The 19,299-nt window shown below is 43.5% G+C and overlaps 1 protein-coding gene across 1 annotated transcript in view; it reads left to right on the forward strand.

Annotated features, from left to right (window-relative positions):
* The window catches only part of ext1b (exostosin glycosyltransferase 1b), a 130,429-nt gene that overhangs the window by 71,834 nt on the left and 39,296 nt on the right, over window positions 1-19,299 (forward strand). Inside the window, exon 2 of the mRNA XM_065470571.1 lies at window positions 16,662-16,755. Within this exon, the coding sequence (XP_065326643.1) occupies window positions 16,662-16,755 (94 nt within the window). The remainder of the gene's footprint in view (window positions 1-16,661; window positions 16,756-19,299) is intronic.

Consider the following 19,299-nt stretch of genomic DNA (forward strand, 5'->3'; position numbering starts at 1 on the left):
GGAAACTGCTACTTTCCAGTCTGGCAAGCAATTTGTTATCCGTTACATCTAGTTCAGTCAGTTTACTTCCTATCAAAGCTCACAGTCAAACCACTTGCCATGAAGGTCATCTCTAACACTCATCTCCGAGAACTCGCTTCATTCCGTTTTCTTATCTTTTTCGTCTTTTCCCTCGTTCCTTTATTCAATTTTTTTCCGCCCACGACTGCTTTTAATCTTTTTAGACTTTTAATGATTTTAGGTTCAGTAGCCTCGCAGATGGCAATCGGCAGTGTTTAATTGAGGCTTGCGAGTGAGTGGATGAGAGGATTTTAAGTAGCACCTTGGACCGCTCTCGCTCTTTTTTCTTTCTTTTTTTTAACTTTTTTTAAGGGTTCCACAAAAGCCATAAATTGGCTTTTGGCCTAGTTCCATCTCATGCTCTATTCCCTGGCATTCTTCTATAATGTAGGCTGCAAATATTATTCTTGCCTCAGATATTATTCTTTTGCTGAATCTGTCGGGCAGAAGGGATTTACTGTTGGGTTTCAGCATAGATGAGGTGCTTTTTTTTTTGTTCTTGGAAATGGTGTACAACAGTTCCAATAGTTTTTCTTGGTGCCACAGAGAGATGAGCCTATTTCTCTCCCGTTGCACAGGGCTTATTAGTTTTCACTGTCAGTCCCCTTCCCTCTGCCACTAGTTTCTCTCTGTTGTAGGAGCTCCGCTCTCAACAGCAGCTCATGATTGTCTGTGCAAAACTGTAAAGTGATTTCTCAGACTTATCACATTATGTGCTGTCCTGAAATAAGCATTATCTCCAACAGTGGGTCTTTATTCGAGTTACTCTGCAATCTTGGCCAGCAGGCTGGTTTTTCTACCAGGAAAGTCAAGTTGTTTATGAGCCTTATAGCCGTGATTAATTTTCTTACAGTTAAGGGCTTTACTGAGAATGCTAAGTGACTGCGGTTGATGGCTCTGGATCAGCTCGTTGGATAAGAGCCCACAGTCTACGTGCTTCTAATCCCATGTCTCTCTGCAGTGACCTTGTGGCCAAAATATGCCGCGGTCCACGTCGCCTGCTGGTCTCTGTGGCTTTTCCTGCTTCAGAGCACTCCGACACAGAGAGACATCTTCTTTTCTCTGGTGTCTTTTCTTCTCGCTGCCGTGTGTTCTCTCTTCATTTGGCCATCTCATCTTGTCTCAGCTTGTAAACGCTTCTTTTCCCAGTGAATCTCTTCTCTTCTCTTCCTCTCTCGTCCTTCCTCTTGCCCCTGATTCTCTTCCCACATTGTTCAAGCCACGGTTCCCACAAGCCCCAGGGCCACAGCTGTAGTTCGTCTGTGTCTCCCCCCTGACCCTCCCCATGTAGTACTGGAGAACAGCTGTTCCATACACACACACACACACACACACACCAACCAGCCAAGTGCAACGCTTCAGGGGAGGCCTGCAGTAGGGGCAGTAGGTTCACTCTTTGGCTTCATCACAGTTACCACACACACACACCTGCACATACACACACAGATGCACACACATTTGTTTTCTGACACGAGTGTGAATCTCACCACTCTTCACTTGGACCACAAGACTTAAGCTACAGATCATACAGTAAAAATGTATGCACACACTCCACGCACACTGACAGATTTCGACTATACACACACACACACTTTCCCAAGACACACACACACACACACGAACACAATGACCCAGACAGACACCACAACTCCCCCAGTCTAAGCCAACAAGATCCTCACTGAAAGGCTTACTCCTCGCTTTTGTTCCTCAGGGTGGGGACCACTGTGACCTTTGACCCAGGTTTCCTGACCCCACCCAGCTAGAGAGCCTAAGCGCAGTCATATGAGACCAGGTTAGCGCATCAAGATGTCATGACTGAGATGCATCGGTTGTAGCTGCAGGGGCTCTTCTCAGTGGTGACATGACAGAGGTATAAAGGAATGCATACAATGCAGTTGTAATAAAGCATCGTCATTCATTACTATCAGTCATTTTTAATACAACAACAGTGTTTGACTTGACTCTTTTCATCATTTGAATGGGGTTTTTTATGCTTTGTTCAAAGTTTGTAATTAATGTTTAACATATTTTTTAAAACATATGCAGAATTTTTATCATGGCTGACCAGCGAAACTCTTTGCTGCAGGAAAAAATATTTAAAGCTGTTCTGAAGGCATTTCTTGTCTTCACTTATTGAATGCCTCCTTGTTTAAACGCACACTATGTGATTTCTGCACCAAGGCATCTCTCAATCAAAACAATGGCTGGGAAACTTGAGGTTTCATGACTTTGCAGAGGTTTTCACAGTTTCGATTTAACTTTTTAAACTGCTGTATCTTTACGCTAACCTGGATTTTTAGACAGACCGGCCTTAATTTCCTTCATTTTAGGGCAGAGAACCCTGGACACAACCTTTGGATCTGTGCTACGCTGTAAATTGGGCCGAATCTAGGCACTTTTTTTTTTTTTAGTCGATCACATTAACTTCATCCCTGCCAGCATCCATGCTCCAGCGGTTGCCACTGATAACTATCTGCCTGTATCAGGAACAAACTGTTCTCATGTTTTGTTCTTTTGGCACAGTGATCGTGTTCTTCTCGGAGGGAAGTCTTTGGGACAGGTTGTGTTCAGGGCGCGATGGGTCTGCAGTGATCTTTCCTGTTCATTTCCTGAATCTGGATGAGTGAAGGTCCTGAAAGGATTGGAAGCTGGCACCAGTGTTCTCTGCAGTCCCGACTGTCCGTTATAGTCTCTCTGTTGTGTTCGGTGGTCGATCCAATTCAGACAGTGATGGATGAAGAGAGTGTGTTAATAGACCTCTCTGCATCAAATCATATCTGTTATTAATCTCTGTCTCTCTTCCACAGCATGTCTTTATCCTGTTTTCCTTCTCTCACCCCAACCGGTCGCAGCAGATGGCCGCCCCTCCCTGAGCCTGGTTCTGCCGGAGGTTTCTTCCTGTTAAAAGGGAGTTTTTCCTTCCCACTGTCGCCAAAGTGCTTGCTCATAGGGGGTCATATGATTGTTGGGTTTTTCTCTGTATTTATTATTGTGCTATCTACTGTACAATATAAAGCGCCTTGAGGCGACTTTTGTTGTGATTTGGCGCTATATAAATAAAATTGAATTGAATTGAATTGAATTGAATTGAGAGAACCGACTGGATTATTGCAGAGTAGAACTGGATCAGCATTGCCTGAGGCAGGCTGAACTTCCAGGATGTACATCCTCAGCTGGGCTTGTGCAATGACAGAGTCTATGCAACTTTAAGCACTTGGAGATGGTGCACTCTTAAAACCTGAATTGTACCAATGGTGCTGGTGAGTTTGGTGGTAGAGGCAGTGCTGCAACATTAACTACTAATCACAGTGCAGTTTTGTAGGATTTGGACATAAGCTGCTGAAACTAATAAGGTAAAATATTGATCCGATGATGACACTAGATGGAAAACAGATGGCTGTGACAGTCAGTTGAAAATGCCATGAGGATCCATTAAGTAGCTCTCAAGACATTTCAGTCTGAGACCGGCTAAGATAGAGGAAGCTGTTATGTATTGAAAGCTGCACTCAAGGCTTTATCATATTCCCATTATTTTCATCATAATCTTCTAATTTTAGACTGCGTTTTGTGGCACTTTTGTTGGCCATGAAAAAGGATTTCTACAAAAGCATGCATTCATAAATGCTCAGTACAGACAGACTGCATCAGGTATTGTATTGCCATCTTTTACTGAAGAAAATCCAAACCTCACCAATCCCCCCAGGTCTAATTTTTCGGGCTCGGGCCCAGTTTATGGCATCCATTCACTATTTCCCAGCAGATTTCCTGCCAGGAACACCACAGCAGCATGTGTCAATTGTCATGCACAGACTCAAAGTTGATGGGTCACAGTTCAGCACTAACACACAAAGCTACATAGCAATGCATAGACCGATAAGCAGACTAAGATGAGCTCTCACAGATACACACAGACATACGTAGACATGCCTTTGCTGGTGGAGCCTTGGGGGCGTTGGCTGAATATGAATGTAGACCTCCAGCTGACATCTATCCATGATTAATGAGAGAGTACGGGTTAAGTTTTGGCTCCCTAATGAATACGGCTTGAAAAGTTGAAGAGCCTATCAATATTTGACATGTCTCTTGAATATGTTTGCATAATTGATGCGGGAATCTAAATTGAATCATAATTGCATCATTGTGGATATTTCGTCCTCTTTCTCTTATTATTTTTCTCACCCTTTGTATTCCACTCCCCTCTGTAATTCTCTCAAGGCCAAATATGGCCCCTTCACTCAAACACATGCGGTGCACGGGCACACACACATACGCATACACACACTCAGATGGGTGCCGACAGACAATCAATGTGATCTCAGGGTGTGACTGACACATGGCACTGATGAACCCACTGGGTAGCGTATCGCTCTGCTTGCCTCTGCGCTGTGATTGACAGCTGTACCTCCTTTCTCACTTTCTCACGCACACACGCGCACACCCTCTGAGCTCCGACTGTCTCAGGCGTCATGCTGCTCTCCAGTGTCATGCAGGGATGACATACTCTGTGTTTGATGCTGATGTCAAACTCACTATCAAATGATTGTGTGTGTGTGTGTGTGTGTTGAGGAAAAAAAGAGATCTGTTTTTAATTAATAATATTGGCTCGTATGCAAGAACGAAAAAGCATATAAAGAGTTTTTTTACGCTTTACTTTTCTTTATGTGGGAAATTCACAGTGAACTAACAATATAATGTTTAAAGCACTTCTCCATGTATTGATTAAATCATAGAATACTCACCTCCTTTTGTCAAAATTACATATTTAGAAGTTCTTTCAATGAAAAATATCTATTTATGCCAAAAATAAGACATAACTCGCCACTTGCAAGCTCACACCACTCCACTCTTCCCTTGCGTTTGCGAACCCCAGTTCTCCTACTGCATGTAGGGGTTCCATTTGAAGTTCCCAGTCAGAATTTTTAACTGGAACGCCCCCCTCAAGTCACACTTCCAGCTCAGAAGGTCACAGGCCCCCCAACCCCTGAGTTAAGAATCCAAATGATAGCAGTGCACCTAAATATTAGTAAAACTGTAAAACTTGTAAAATGGGCTGCCACGTTTGTGTATTTGTATCTCACTAAATAAGCCACGTGCAGAGTGGTTGTATTGCTAGCGATGCGTGAATGACTCCACCTTGCTAAGGAGCAAAACGAATCCTAGTGAAGGCAGTGACGTCCATCCCAGCTCCGAAATCTGGCCTCCGGGGCAAATGGAACGCAGAAATGGTGCCAGTCTGCCAAAGTAAATAAGGAGGGCGTGAGAGAGGAGAGGAGATAAAAACCTTTTGTTAGCTTTACAGTTAGGTAACATATTGTCGTTGGGACGAACTGAGACAGAAGCATTGTCTTAGCTTTACCTGTCTGCTTCACTTCACTCCACCCTGTTAATGCGTGTTTCACAGTGGAACATGGTGGGAAGAGAGCAGTGAAATGGGGAGCAGTCAAAGCAGGAGGAAGGACTCGTACTGCTGAGCTGAAATGAAACAAGCGCAAGCAGATAGCATGACTTCATTGTCACGGCTAACAATAGGCTGGTAATGCTAGATAAACCTTAGCCCCACACTGAATGTTGACAGGATTAATTTCTTAAGCTGGCGACCTGTCCAGGGTGTATCCCGGCTCCTACGCCTAACGATAGCTGAGATAGACTTAAGTCCCAACACAAGTGGAGAAGAATGGATGGATCGATGGTTTTTAGCCTGCTAAAAATCCCAATTTGGACATGTTACCAACATTAAAAACTTTATTGTCGTTCCCGAATAGCTGCAACTTTGTAGCTTGGTCAGTTAAATTCCAACATAAAGAGTTGGTGATGTCACCGCTGCTTTTCTAAATTCTTCCAAAGCTGACATTTCAAAGAGGGGCAGACGTGACTGACGACAGCACATCTCTCCGTGTGAGTCCACCTGCAGAGCCGTCCATTTACTCATGGTGATGCTCTGGTGGGTTCTTAGCATTCTCTGATTGGCGGTGTTGTGCCGAGGGGACCCAGGTGGCTCCGAGACTGGGTTTAAATTCTGATTTAGAGAAGTCTTCAGAGGGAATGCATTAGGATGTATTTGTAGACAAGAAATTAGGTGTGATTAAATTTCTGCTCACCTATTGGAGGAGAGTCGGACCAGCCTTTGCTGGCAGATGGGACCGTGATAATGGTCGATGGCGCTTTGAAAATAAGGGGGTTAGTGTCTGTGTAGTACATGCATATTAACGTGGAGGGAAGAGTGACTGAATATGTGTATGTGTGTGTGAGTAACTCAGTGTGGGTTTTTGTGTGTGTGTAGTCTTTAGGCTCTTCAGGATCTGGGATAATGATTTGCCAGGAAAGAGCCTGCAGCGACCATAATGTGGACTGAAGGAATTGAAATATTTGTCTCCCTCTCTCTCCCCGAGTCTGTGTACGTCAGATGAAAGGACATCTCGGTGAGGGGTAGCTCCGGACTCCTCTGCGCTCCTCACTTTGGCGGCTCTGATGACAAAATGTGTCAGTGTTTTAAAAAGAGGCCCGCCGCAAAGCACGCGCTGACATGTCTAAATCCGATAGCGTCTCACGCACATAGATCTGCGCACACGTACACACAAGCCTCCGCGGCACAGCGAGGCATCCCGAGGGCCATCTGGAAGAGCGGAGCGAGGCGCAGCTGGTCTCCGGTGAACATCCACGGAGTCCGAACCCCTCCCTCATCCACGAGATCACACAGCGAAGCACCGGCCGCTGACGTGAAGCACGTCTGCGTGCAAGTGTGAAGTGCAATTGTTGCGGTCATCTTGCACCCCTCACCCCAGAACAGCCCGGCATTCGTGTGTAGAGCAGGCATCGGCTAGTTTGAAATCCACCTCACTTCCATCCCCCGGAGAGTTGAGAGCGTGTGTATGCAGTTTGGGACTTTGACTACTGTGCAGACACTAAATGTAACTGAAAAATTGCCTCCATCTGTTGGCAGTGGAAAAAATCTGAGAGGACAAATTGAAAAGATTGCAAGGATAAAGCCGTCATACTGAATTAGTGTCGTGGCAGGAAGACTTCTTGTTATCGGGGTATTTGTAAAATATTCAGGCTTACACGTGCGGTAGGGGTGGAGGGGGGTTTGAAGGGGACTGTAGCTGAAGGGAAAGAACAGACTGCTGACTTGAACTGATTCAGGAGTGCATACCAAGTGTGAGTCTGCATGTATATGAGCCCCGTCTTTATGTGTGAATGTTTGGTTTTTTTACATTTTTTATTTAGACTAATGTGACACCCAGCACCTACAGCTATACTCACTTCCTAGCTCTCATTTGAATAGTGACATGGATCCAGTACAGCTCTGCAAACTAGCATAACATCTTAGAACCTCCTGATGCCTTGTTATGAGTTGAGTTCAAAATATGGCCGCCTGAAGACACGCTCACACACAGCGAGATGGTCTACGTGAAGCCTGCACACACATTTTATTTATGCATGTAACACAGCATTCGGTAGCTATGAAGAGACGTGTCCAGAAGTGTTTCGGGGTGACTGTAGGCGCTCTGTATTCACACAGTTTAAGAGGGACGGAGAGCTAGAGACAAAAGGAGCAACAGAAATATTACCTTGGATCTGTCGGTCAGCAGTTCCCCCGCAAGAAATAGTTCTTGACGGGGCAGAAAGGCCTGTCACATCGTGGCCCTGCTCAGATCTTCTCCATATTCAGGTGAAATCTGCTCAAGATGGACTTTGGTGTCATTTATCAGAATGCACGCTCAGATCGGGGACTTCTTTGTTTTGTTAGCGCCCACATGCGGGCTAACAGATGTCCTCTTGTGATGCAGTCCTAATCTCCCTAATAACAATATTTGCTGTATTACAAACTGGATGCGTTTGTCTGGTTAATTTCTAGTTTAATGGGGTTAAACTCTTGTTGTTAAATATCTTTGATTTTTGGCCCCTTGTGCTCTTTTCGTGTCAGTGATTTGTACCGACGACGTTAGAAATTAGTTTCATTAAAGCTGAGGTCACTGGACTGACAGGAAACACTGAGACTTCTACATGTTTTCTGGGCTCTGTTTCTAGGCTTTTATTTGTAAATTCAAAATGGACAGTACTGAACGGGCCAATCGCTTCTTTGATATGACCTGTAGTTGCATTTCCAGGGAGCTGCACTTCAGGTTACGGCATAGATCATGTAGGGGTTCAGAGGCGTTTGTGGTTATGACATAGCTACAGAGTAGATGAACACAAAAGTATGAATCCCTTGTTATTCTGATCTAGTAACACGTTTGATGTTTTTTATCCTTTGTTGGTAGAGTGTTACCATGTGTTGCTGGGAAAATTCGATTCTTAAACTCACTGACTGATCATCAACGGTCAGTAAAGTTACAGAAGATAGCCAGTAAGTGCTGAAAACCCATTTAAAATCAGAACGACCCCTTTACACTCTCCTCTTCTTATCTTGTGCCACAGTGGTTCAGCAAAAAAGTCATATAAAACCTTTAGTCAGTCCACATTACAGCACCAGAACTGCTGGCATTTCAGCCTCCAAGGTTTTTTTGGGGGCTTTTCTTTATGCTGCCATATATGTTTGCGTACATCTCTCACGTGTGGCCAGCACTAAATCTGCTGCCCTTGAAGGCGGACCTCACCGTCATCATGGTTGGTTGTCCACAGAAAGCTCGTATGTTTGGCCATGCAGACTCTGGGGTCATGCCACGCTAGAAAGCTAATTGGAAGTAGCATAAGCTGGCTAATGAGCTCTAATTAGGCTAATGAATTAGATGCACAGTGTACTGTAGACGTTAAAAGAGCAGATGAAGAGGAAGATGGGAAAGAATGGACAGGCACAGATCAGGATGCTCACATACAGTTGCTGACACATGCTTTTTCCGTATTGCCACAGGGTAAATAAAAAGCAACGATTAAGAGGGGGCGGACATAACACACGCAGGTGCTCTCAAGCTCATATCTCTCACTATATGCATGTCCACACACATTATAATCCTTAACTAAACACACGACATATGTAGATAAACACACCCAACACACATACACACACTCCCCCTCACCAAACACGCTCTATCTCAGTTAGTCAAGAGCCAACAACGTCCCCTTTTCTCCATAAGCTCACTTAGCCTGCACATCTGTCGTATTCTCGTGGGAACACACACCACAATATGCTTCAACTTAGACACTCGCACTTTTACGGGGAGTACGAGGCTCCTGTTTAATTACTGCTGGAATCTGTCCTTAGTCTGTTTGGTAGTTATTTACCAGACAAATGGGCACATCTGTGAGATGGTATTCATAAGGCTAAATAACTTTTCATATCCCTTGATGTATGACTGCTATATTTGGAGGTTCACTTCTATTCTTATGCGCCAAAAGGGCCAAGTTGCAAGACACCGGAGCTTTTTTTTAATCATGAATTATTAATCAGATGAGTCAGAGGTCTTTATTAGATTATTTTCCCTTTAACAAAACCTCAAGAGCATACTCTCAAACCCGACTACAGTAGAGTAGAAAAAAGATGGAGAAAAAACTTTCCAGGATTTTGTTCCAGCCATCATCAGACCTCCAGACACCTATTCTTCCACACTCTCACAAGACTCGCACAGAAACCCACTTTGGAAGACAATTAGAAATTATCCAGAGAGTGGCAGAGGGAGACAAGAGAGAGGTCCGGGAGGCTAATGTAACAACAGTCTCAATAAGCAGTAAATTGGATCTCTTTCTCTCTGCAAGACACTGAGGTTTTGTGTTTTCATCACCCTGGAGCTCCATGTTTAGGCAATGGACAGTATAATCGACTGGTGGGTGCCTGCACAGCCACAACGGCAGAAAAATAACCAAGAATGAGTCCACCGTGCGCTCTTATAGATTTGTGGTCGTTGCATAGGCTACTAATACAATCTGGCTGTTGGTAGTGCATCACCCGCAGCATAATACTGTATGGAAGTAAACAGCAAGCAGAAGTCATTTATAAGTCGATGCGCCGTGGAAGCCAGTGATTTTTGTGAGCAGATGGCAACAATGATGAGGAGAAAGGCAGACGAATTTTTAATTATAGGTGCGTGGATGCGTTGCTATTAGTGCTGGGGTTGTGACTCTGAAACAAACTCCAGAATTTCTGGGTGCCAAGCTACTTTCAACTATATCTGTCACTGCCTCTCTGCAAGGCTCTCGCAGCCGGCTCTCAGGTCACACACAGAAAAGTCGCATTAATTTCTCTGACTGTTTCCAGGTTGCAAAAAATACAAACTGCATCTCACTTAGGAAGACACATGGAAAGGAAATGCATGTTTGGATGTTCTTCCTTCATTCATCTTTCACCTTATTTACATACGTAAGATTTCTGTATTAATCTAGCCATATTTTACAAATCCAACTGGCTACATGATTATTTGAGCTACTTAAAAAAAAAAAGAGACTACAGCTGTCTGTCCTTAATTTAGTTTAGGCCTGAGGGAAATCCTGCCTTCCTTATTTCTTATGTTTCCCAAATATATTGGTTAGTTTTCATGCTTAAATTATTTCCCGTCATGTAAGTAAACCATATCGGTTTATTAGACCAACAACGAGGCATAAATCTATGCAGGGTTATAGTTCAGGCAAAGAATTGATCATCTATCTTGAAATCTGAAGCCGGCATGTGTCAGCTTTATTTGTGAAATTAAATGGCTAATGAGGGTGTCATGGTAACAAGAAAGGGAAGCTGTGGATTTACTGGTCATTATGCCTTAACCTGTGGCCACAAAGTAGTGACCTGAAAGAATAACATGGCTGATACAAGCTTGGAATCAGCTTCCTCCGTGGGGTGTTCAGGCTTAGTCTTAGAGACAGGGTGAGGGGTTCAGAGTAGAGCGGCTACTAGGCCACCTTACCAGTTGAGGTGCATCTGCCTCCAGGATGTCTCCTGAATGCCTAGGTGAGGTGTTTAGGGCATGCCCTATCAGGAGAAGGCCCAGGGGCAGAGCCAGGACACGCTGGAGACATTATATGTCCTGGAAGAGCTGGGAACGTGGATAGGGAGAGGGAGGTCAGGGCATTACTGCTTAGGCGACTGCCCCCATGACCTAGATAAGAAGCAGAAGATGTTGTACCAGCTGATTATACCTTAGTGGAAAGGAGGGGTGAAGATGTGTCTAGAAAGACGGCATAATAAAACCACAAAAGTGTGTTTGTAAAAAAAAAAAAAGAAGTAGATTTCAGTTTCCCTCTCCACTTTCACCTTGTACCCCCCATCTGTCTGAAAGACGCACCTTTTCCATGTAATTATGTTGCTACAAATAAAGCCACTTAATGACAGGTTGCCATGGTGAGTGTGTGTAGGCTCTTGACATTGGGGTTGGTGAAGAAATGTTACTTAACTGCTTTACACTTGTTGTACATCCAGAAAACGTACACACTCAAAAAGTCTTGTTTTCTGGACACTTTCTGTTTCCCGCTCCCCGAATTGTTGGCTGCAAATGTGGCGGCTCGCACAAGTGTCTGAAAAACATAAACACACGATCACAGCCTGCAGGCATGTAGCTCAGAGGTGGTTTTTTTCCCCACCGCTAACTCAAGGACACAAAGAGGAGAGAGAGCCGGCAAGAAAATAAAAGAGAGACAGAGAGAGCGAGAGGGGGATGGGATAGAAGGAGATGATGGTAAAGGAAGGCTGTGACCTCTGAACCTCACTTAAAGGGCAAACAAATAGGACATTTAAAGGAAGGAGGAAAGTGGGTTTGTCCAGCAGGGACTCGCCTCCTAGAGGTCTCCTAATGAAACCTCATCACATCCTCTAAAACGACCAGAACCCTCTCGTGAAAAGAAAATTATCGGTTTTAGGCACAATCCCAGTCGTACGATTAAGGTGCAGAGCAGGTGGATCATGTGGGAGGGAGCCAGCTGTCACATCCTACCTAAAATCTGCATCCAGTAAGCCAGTGATTTCCTCGAGACTTTCTTATAGTGCTCTTAAGATATCCCAAAACCTGGTGCTAAAAAAGTTCTTTCCATGTCCGGCTGGGTCGGATAAATGACAAACATTTGTGTCGCATTAAACATGTGACAAAGAAAAGTGCAATGGCTGTATAAAACATGCTATAGGGCTGTTGCGTGTTAAATCCCACATTGATATTCACTGCCATCAGCTGCTGGTCTGTTTTGTGGGCTGTTGCGTGCACGCACACACATACGCACACGCACAGACACACATATACACAGATTGTCCAGAGAGACAGCTGGTGTGAAAATATGGGCTAATATAGCTTCTTCGTCTCCATCGACAGGTGACGGAACGTCAATGTGAGGGCGTGCAGCTGTCGCTTGTTCTTGCGGCGCGCGCGTCTGCGAGTCTGTGTGTGCGATAACTGTGTTATGTGCTGTGCAGAACGCTGCGCATGTAGGTGTGAATGAGGGTGGGATTTTTATCACAGGCTGTCATGTCGCCGCACTTTATTAGAGCTCGGCTGGAGAAGAGACAAGGCACCATCAGCAGTCGCCATCAGTGTGCGTGTGTGTGAACAAGAAAGAGGAAGAGAATTGACTGGCTTCTAGCTTTGACCTGTCAGCGTGGGCCATAGTCAGAGAAACACACCAAAGGCAGCATCAGCAATCACCTTCACACTTCCTTACATGCTACAGCACAGCCGCTCTGTTATCAGTAGAGTAGAAGATATATGTAAAAATAATCATGCAAATGCATTACAGGGACCAGGGTACTGCTAATTAAAATGATCGTGTTTATGCTTTATGCCAGTTTATCTCCTTTTTTCTTTAATGCTAAAACACGTTATCAGAGCTGTCATTGTTGCAAGAAGATTTAGTTTACATTGTTTTGATTATTGTCTTCATCACATGTGGAGTCATGAAAATATGTCTGAAGATCATTTATGAAGGATGCTTCCTTTCTGATGCACCACTGGCTGGTATTTTACCTTTGACTGTACATTGTCTGGGAGAAAATGCCTTGTTGATGTTAGAGGTCAGAGGAGAATGGCCACACTGCTTTTAGCTGGTATGAAGGCAACAGTAACTAAAAGAACCAGTCGCGAAACACCCTCGCTGCAGGAACGAGCGCTTTCGCAGATCATTCATCCCAACAGCAGTTAGACTCTATAACTCCTCAATCACGATGTCATAAGTCACTGGACATTGTGGACATCCACGGTCACCACTTCATGCATAATGCACCTTCTATGTGTATGGACATGTGTATGTATATGTATACATATGTATATTTTGTGTGTGTGTGCGTGTACATGTCTATACTTATAGATATCAATTAATTACATAGGAATAGTAGTGGTAGAACAGTTATGTTATAACTATATAGTTTATAGTTTGTCTTGCATATTTCCACAACCATATCCATAATCACATACTGTGTATGCTACCATTGTATATAGCGTATTATCTTACTTATTTTATATTTGTTTGTATTTTATTTGAGTTTTTGTATTTTCCTTCTGCTATCTGTACCTGAGTTGAGGTAACGCAAAAAATTTCCCATCAATAAAGTCTTATCTTATCTTGTTACAACCAAGGTACGCAGAAGAGCGTCTCTGTCAAAACTTGCCGCAGATGGGCTACATGTTCGGGTTTTAGGCTCAGAATTTGGCGTAAACAACACAAAAGCATATCAGGCTGCTGGTGGTTGTGTAATGGGGCATATCTTCTTGGAACACCTGTTAGTATTGTTGAACATCTTTTAAACAGCACAGAGTAACCGACTATTATTGTTGACTGTGCCTAAGTTTACCCGTCTTCTGATGGCTGCTTCCAGGCAGATTGTGCCATGTCACAAAGCTCAAATAACCTCAAACTGGTTTCTTGAGCATAGCGATAAGTTCACTGTAGTTAGATGGCTTCTACAGTCACCAGATCTCAATCCAATAGAGCACTTTTGGGATTTGGTGGAACAGGAGATTCTCGCCATTTAAGTCTATTCGACAAATCTGCAGCAACTGTGTGATGCTATCATGTTAATATGGACCAAAATCACTGACGGGTATTTCCAACACCTCGTTGACTGCCACAAAGGCAGCTGTGAAGTCAAAATGGGGTCCAACCTGGTGTAACTAATGCATTAACATCAGCATTTCCGTGTCAGGGTCAATTATGGGGACATTATAGCAAAAAAGTCATGAATTACCTCTTGTTTTTATTTTGTAAAAAGTAATACATTACTCCTTGAAAGATATAACATTACTTCTGCATTATTGGGCAAGATTACCTGAAATGCATGATCACATAATAACCAGCTGACAATGCAAGTCCTAAACTGGGATTATTCTTTCCTGTGCTGCTGGTGATGGACTTCACGTGGACTGTTAAAGAAGTACAGCAGTAATGTCTGCTCAAGCTCCAGCTGTCTGTGTCCGTGTCTGCAGCAGAGTGTAATTTAGGCCTTAGAATACGTGCGCACACACTGGAAGAAATCCCTGTCCTAATGAGGCCAGAATAATAACAAGATCTTTCTTTTAGAGAGACAGGTATGGGTAGAAATGGAGGCCACAATTCTACAAACCTGACTGCTCATCACAGCTTCTCCTACCCGTTGAAAATCAAGCTTTGGCTGCTTGACTGAGGTCAACATCACTCTGGGTCCAGGGTTCTTCGTTACTGGCTTTGCAGATGCTCGGAAAGAGTTAATGTCGTGTTAGATGCTGCTGTTTCTGGCCTGGAAGTCGTTTGTGCTTCGCCATTACATTCTCATCCTTTTTTGCAATAAAAATTAATGTTCATATCTCCATTGCTCAAAAGTTGAAGACGCTTCGTCCTCCTGTCGTGCAGAGAGGTTAAAAACTTAGCAGCGTAGCAGTTTGAGTAAGTTTAGTTTGATTATAGAATTACAGCCTATTACAGTGTTAAGGAAAAAAGTGTCATTACACCCAACGCTGGTCTGAACACACAACCTGTCAAAATATGAGAAAGCACCAAGCATGCAAACATGAACGCATAGACTGATGCACAGATGCACAGTTTGTCTATTTCTGTTGCACACACATGCACGCGCAGAGCCAGCTGTGTGGTGGAAGCAGGTGTCACTCTCAGCTCATTACCCCTGGCTGGGTTGATCACCCTGTTTGGAGAGCAATAAGATACACCTCACTGGAGAAATAGAGGGATGAGCGGGGGAAAGCAGAGAGAGGAAGATGGGGAGGGTGGGAGCTTCGGCCTCCTGCTCCGAGAGATAAAAAGAACCGGGACAGGTAGCAGACAGAAGAGGGGAGGTGTGCACAGGTGGATGTGAGTCTTGAGATTGGGGGAAAGAGGAGAAAAAGGAAAAAGATGTAGAAAAGCTGTGAGAAATGAATGACAGGAAGTGGAAGACAACATAGGTGGAAGGGAAAAGCAAAAAGGAGGAGGCTTGGTGGAAAAAGGCAAAAGCAAAATTAGACACTCTGGGGACCTTAAATAATCAAATAATAATAAAATAAACTCGTGGTTTTGTTCTTGCTGTGATTTCTCACATACACCTTGTTTTCCAGGAACAAGGGATTATTAGCCAGCTGCTGACTTGTTAGACCCACTTTACAATACACAAAAAGCAATGCTTTAAATGTGAGAACTCCCCTTTCTCTTGAAATCCCTCAGATAATTATTGTATTTTACCTTTTTAAAAAAAGTTGTTTGAGCCCTCCTGATATAACTGTTTGGTTTTTATGTCATTAAATGTGTGGGAGTGTGTGGAAAACTACATGCATAACAGTAGCGCTGCAAAAGAGCAACATTGTGAAGCATCATACACTTCTTCTTGCAATCATTCACAATATTGTAATATGAATCAAATTCTGCTTTTTGGCTCTTTAGGACAGTTTTGTTGATGTTGTTAGTTACACAGATTTCATACTCTCATAGATACTAAATAATTGCAATATGATAATCACTGTGTTATGATAACAGCATTATCATGGGCGATGATTCCAGAAAGCATCGTATCCAGAGTCACATCACAATTTTCACCCTAATACATGTTGTGGCAAAGATTTCATCCCTTCATCAAACAATCAGAACTGCAGTTGTCTAACTGACTGATGAGAACTAGCTCATACAGCATGCAATCGTCTGATCTGTAAACCGGTGACACGTGACTAGAGACACCACTCTGACTACCACAGGTTGCTAGAGAAAGATGGGCAATCCCAAACCAGATGAGTGAGTGGTTGCTGGCAGTTGCTAGGTGAAACCTTTTCCAATTGCAATTGCGTCTACTTCGGTCAGTAACAGATGCAGTCAACAGTAGTTTGCATGCAAGACGGCGACTTGTCTGATGACACTCCCCAACAGCTCACTAAGTGGTGGCGGTGAAAAAAGGGAACACAACCTGGAAACGGACGAGTAACAGTTGCACCTTCTGCAGCTTTTTGGTTGCACTGGCAAGGCAACGTGTTCTGTTTCTGACCATTCAGAACCCTTACAGAGAGCTAGTGAAACTGTGGCTACAAGGAGATGTTTAGGTGCAGCTCTCTCTTTGAGACTGATGGTGACAACTGGTTGGGAATACACATTTTCCATTAGCCTCCTGTGGTTGTCCATGGGTGGATGACTGGTCTCCAGGCCTGTGTGGCTGAGGATTACTCACATTTTTTCTAAGCCCGTTCCTTTAAGTGTCATTTTCACATCAGTGAACTCAACACGTCTGTGTGTGTGTGTCCCTGCAGGTACGACTACAAGGAGATGCTCCACAATTCCACTTTCTGTTTGGTGCCCCGCGGCAGACGGCTGGGCTCCTTTCGCTTCCTCGAGGCGCTGCAGGTAAACAAGCAACACACACACACACACACACACATACACAGCACTGCAAGAGAGCATCGCTCACTGCTCTAAATTCAAGCTAACCAGCAATATCACTGCGAAGAAAAATAATCACTACCTACACTCAACCTTCCACTTAGCATTTGTTTTAATGGTGCTACCTCTAGCATTAAAGGATCACTAGATCATTACCACCTTAATTTTCAGACTAATAGTGTAATTAATATAAACAAACGAGACCTTCGCTGAGAGGATTAGCTGCTGCTTCCTGCCTCTAAACACTGATATTCATTTTGCAGATACACTGTTAAATTGTTGCCTGACTTCATGAAAAAAATAAATAAAGAGGGTTTGTTTTTTTTATGCATTTGCATAGATATGCAGAGACTGTTTGCTAGCTTTTTGCTGCCCAGGTTAAGAGTATATTAAGCTGGATTACGGGTGAAACTGCTGCACATAATAAACATAAGTCATCATAGTAATTTTCTGACACTGGCTCTGCATTCACCTCCACTTTGCCTCTTCCTGCCTCCTTTTATTTACGTGCGCCACTCGTTTTCTTTTTTCCTCCTCTCTGTTCATCCATTTCTGTAACTGCGCAGCGCTCTGCATTACTACTGCACTGTCCTTTACCTCTCCTTACCGTACACCGCTGTCCACAGAGTGCACTCACATAAGTGTGCTTATCTCACTATCAGCTGACACACACACACACATGCACGCACACGCGCAGAGAACACTTCACTCAGGAGGCAAATTTGCCCTCTCCTCTCCTTTCTCCATTTGTCACACTGACTCCAACCATCGAATTCAAACCGTGACGACAAAGAGAGAGTATTTGCCAGCTTTGGTCTTTGCATGAAAAAGCAATTCTTCATAGAGGTCAGCGCTTTTGTGTGTGTGTGTGTGTGAGAGAGAGAGAGAGAGAGAGAGAGAGACAGCAGCAGAGCCCGAGGGCCAGTTCTGGTTTAGCTGACACCTTTATGACCTGGGAGTGACAGGGCAGTCATTAACATCAAACCACGGAAACACACACACGCACACACCAGCTGTTCCCCTGTACCTCTCCTCTCACCCCTCCATCCTTCTGCCATTCCTTTGCCAAAGGTCATCTTCGGCTTTACTAACTCCCCACCTCTCATATCATTCATATCTGTTTATCCACGTTCGTCTGCCTTTTCATCTTTTATTAATTCCCTTTATCCCTTCATCGTTCCTCGAGCTCACCTCCTTTTGAGTAATTAACACACCCGCTCCTAATGTCATCATTTTTAAACGTTGATGTGAAGACATGAAGTGAATAAAACAGCCAGAGCGGCCTGGTTCCTTTCTTTGATTTTCCAGACTTGTGAATGATTCAGACATTTTCAGAAATCAAATAAACTGAAACAGGGCGAGTAATTAAGAAATTCTTTTTGAGAACGTTTCACCTCTTGTAGTTCTTGTCGCAGCAGTGTGAGAAAATGTTTTTATGAATCTGGCTTTTTTAAATTTTTTCCACACATCTGAAGTTGAGTCTGGACTCCTGTGCTTTTAGTACAGAATGAGATATAGTTGTCTTGCTGTCTTTGCATAGCCTGTCTATTAGCATGCAAATCTAGAAATGTTACTTCTTACGCTCCTAAGAACCCAAGAGGTTCATATTAACCATTACCTTTGCAACTATGAGCCAAGCAACTTGCATTTAAGTCCAAATGTGTCACATTGTTCTGTCAGAGTGAATGCAAAAGGAAAATAAGAAAGCCGGCTGTGTCCTGTAGGATTAAAGCTGCTCTAATCAATATTAATCAGTATATTAATAGGTCACAGAACAGGTGCTGCACCTGTTGTTAGTAAGCCTACATGAGCACCGACTCGCCCAATGAAATGCTTTTGTAAGCCATTTCTTCTTAAGGGCGTTTGGTTGGAATAGCACTTAATGTCACGGACCCTTCACAAGCTGAATGAGGGCAGTGGTGTAGTGAGAGGGTGGAGGGACCCGTTTGAAACTTATTACAGATTAGCTGGTACGCACATGACATCATTTAGAGGCTCAAGTCAAATAGATAGATTAGCTAGATTTAACATGTCAGATAATACAGTAAAAAGTAGTCCAAAAGCAGCTGTGTGTGCAATATTTGCTGAAACTGAGTAGTCGCCACCTTTCAAGGTGCACAGAGATGTTTAAATAACAACCACATCCTCAGGCCTGTGGTTTTCCCCAGAGGAATCCATCATGTGTCATATCTGCAAATTTATAATTAAAAAGATGTTTGCTAAATATTTGAAATTTCCATCAAAAGATTATTATTTAGAGGAAACTGTGGCTTATTTGTCAGGATTCGTATTTCTCATATCTAGGAAAAATAAATACGAGTGAATAAACTCCATGAAAGTTCAGGATCTAGTTTTAAGCTGGTACAGTTGACTGAGCAAAAAAAGGTATGTCTGCTTGGATCATGGTTTCTTTCCTTCCATTGGTGTTTTTTTATCCACTGTATGTCCAAACCTAAGGGGGGCTTAATGGCTGAGTAGTTAGGAATCTACAAGGCTCTTAACCTCCAC

This window comes from Pelmatolapia mariae, linkage group LG22, assembly GCF_036321145.2.
Source record: "Pelmatolapia mariae isolate MD_Pm_ZW linkage group LG22, Pm_UMD_F_2, whole genome shotgun sequence".
Taxonomy (NCBI): domain Eukaryota; kingdom Metazoa; phylum Chordata; class Actinopteri; order Cichliformes; family Cichlidae; genus Pelmatolapia; species Pelmatolapia mariae.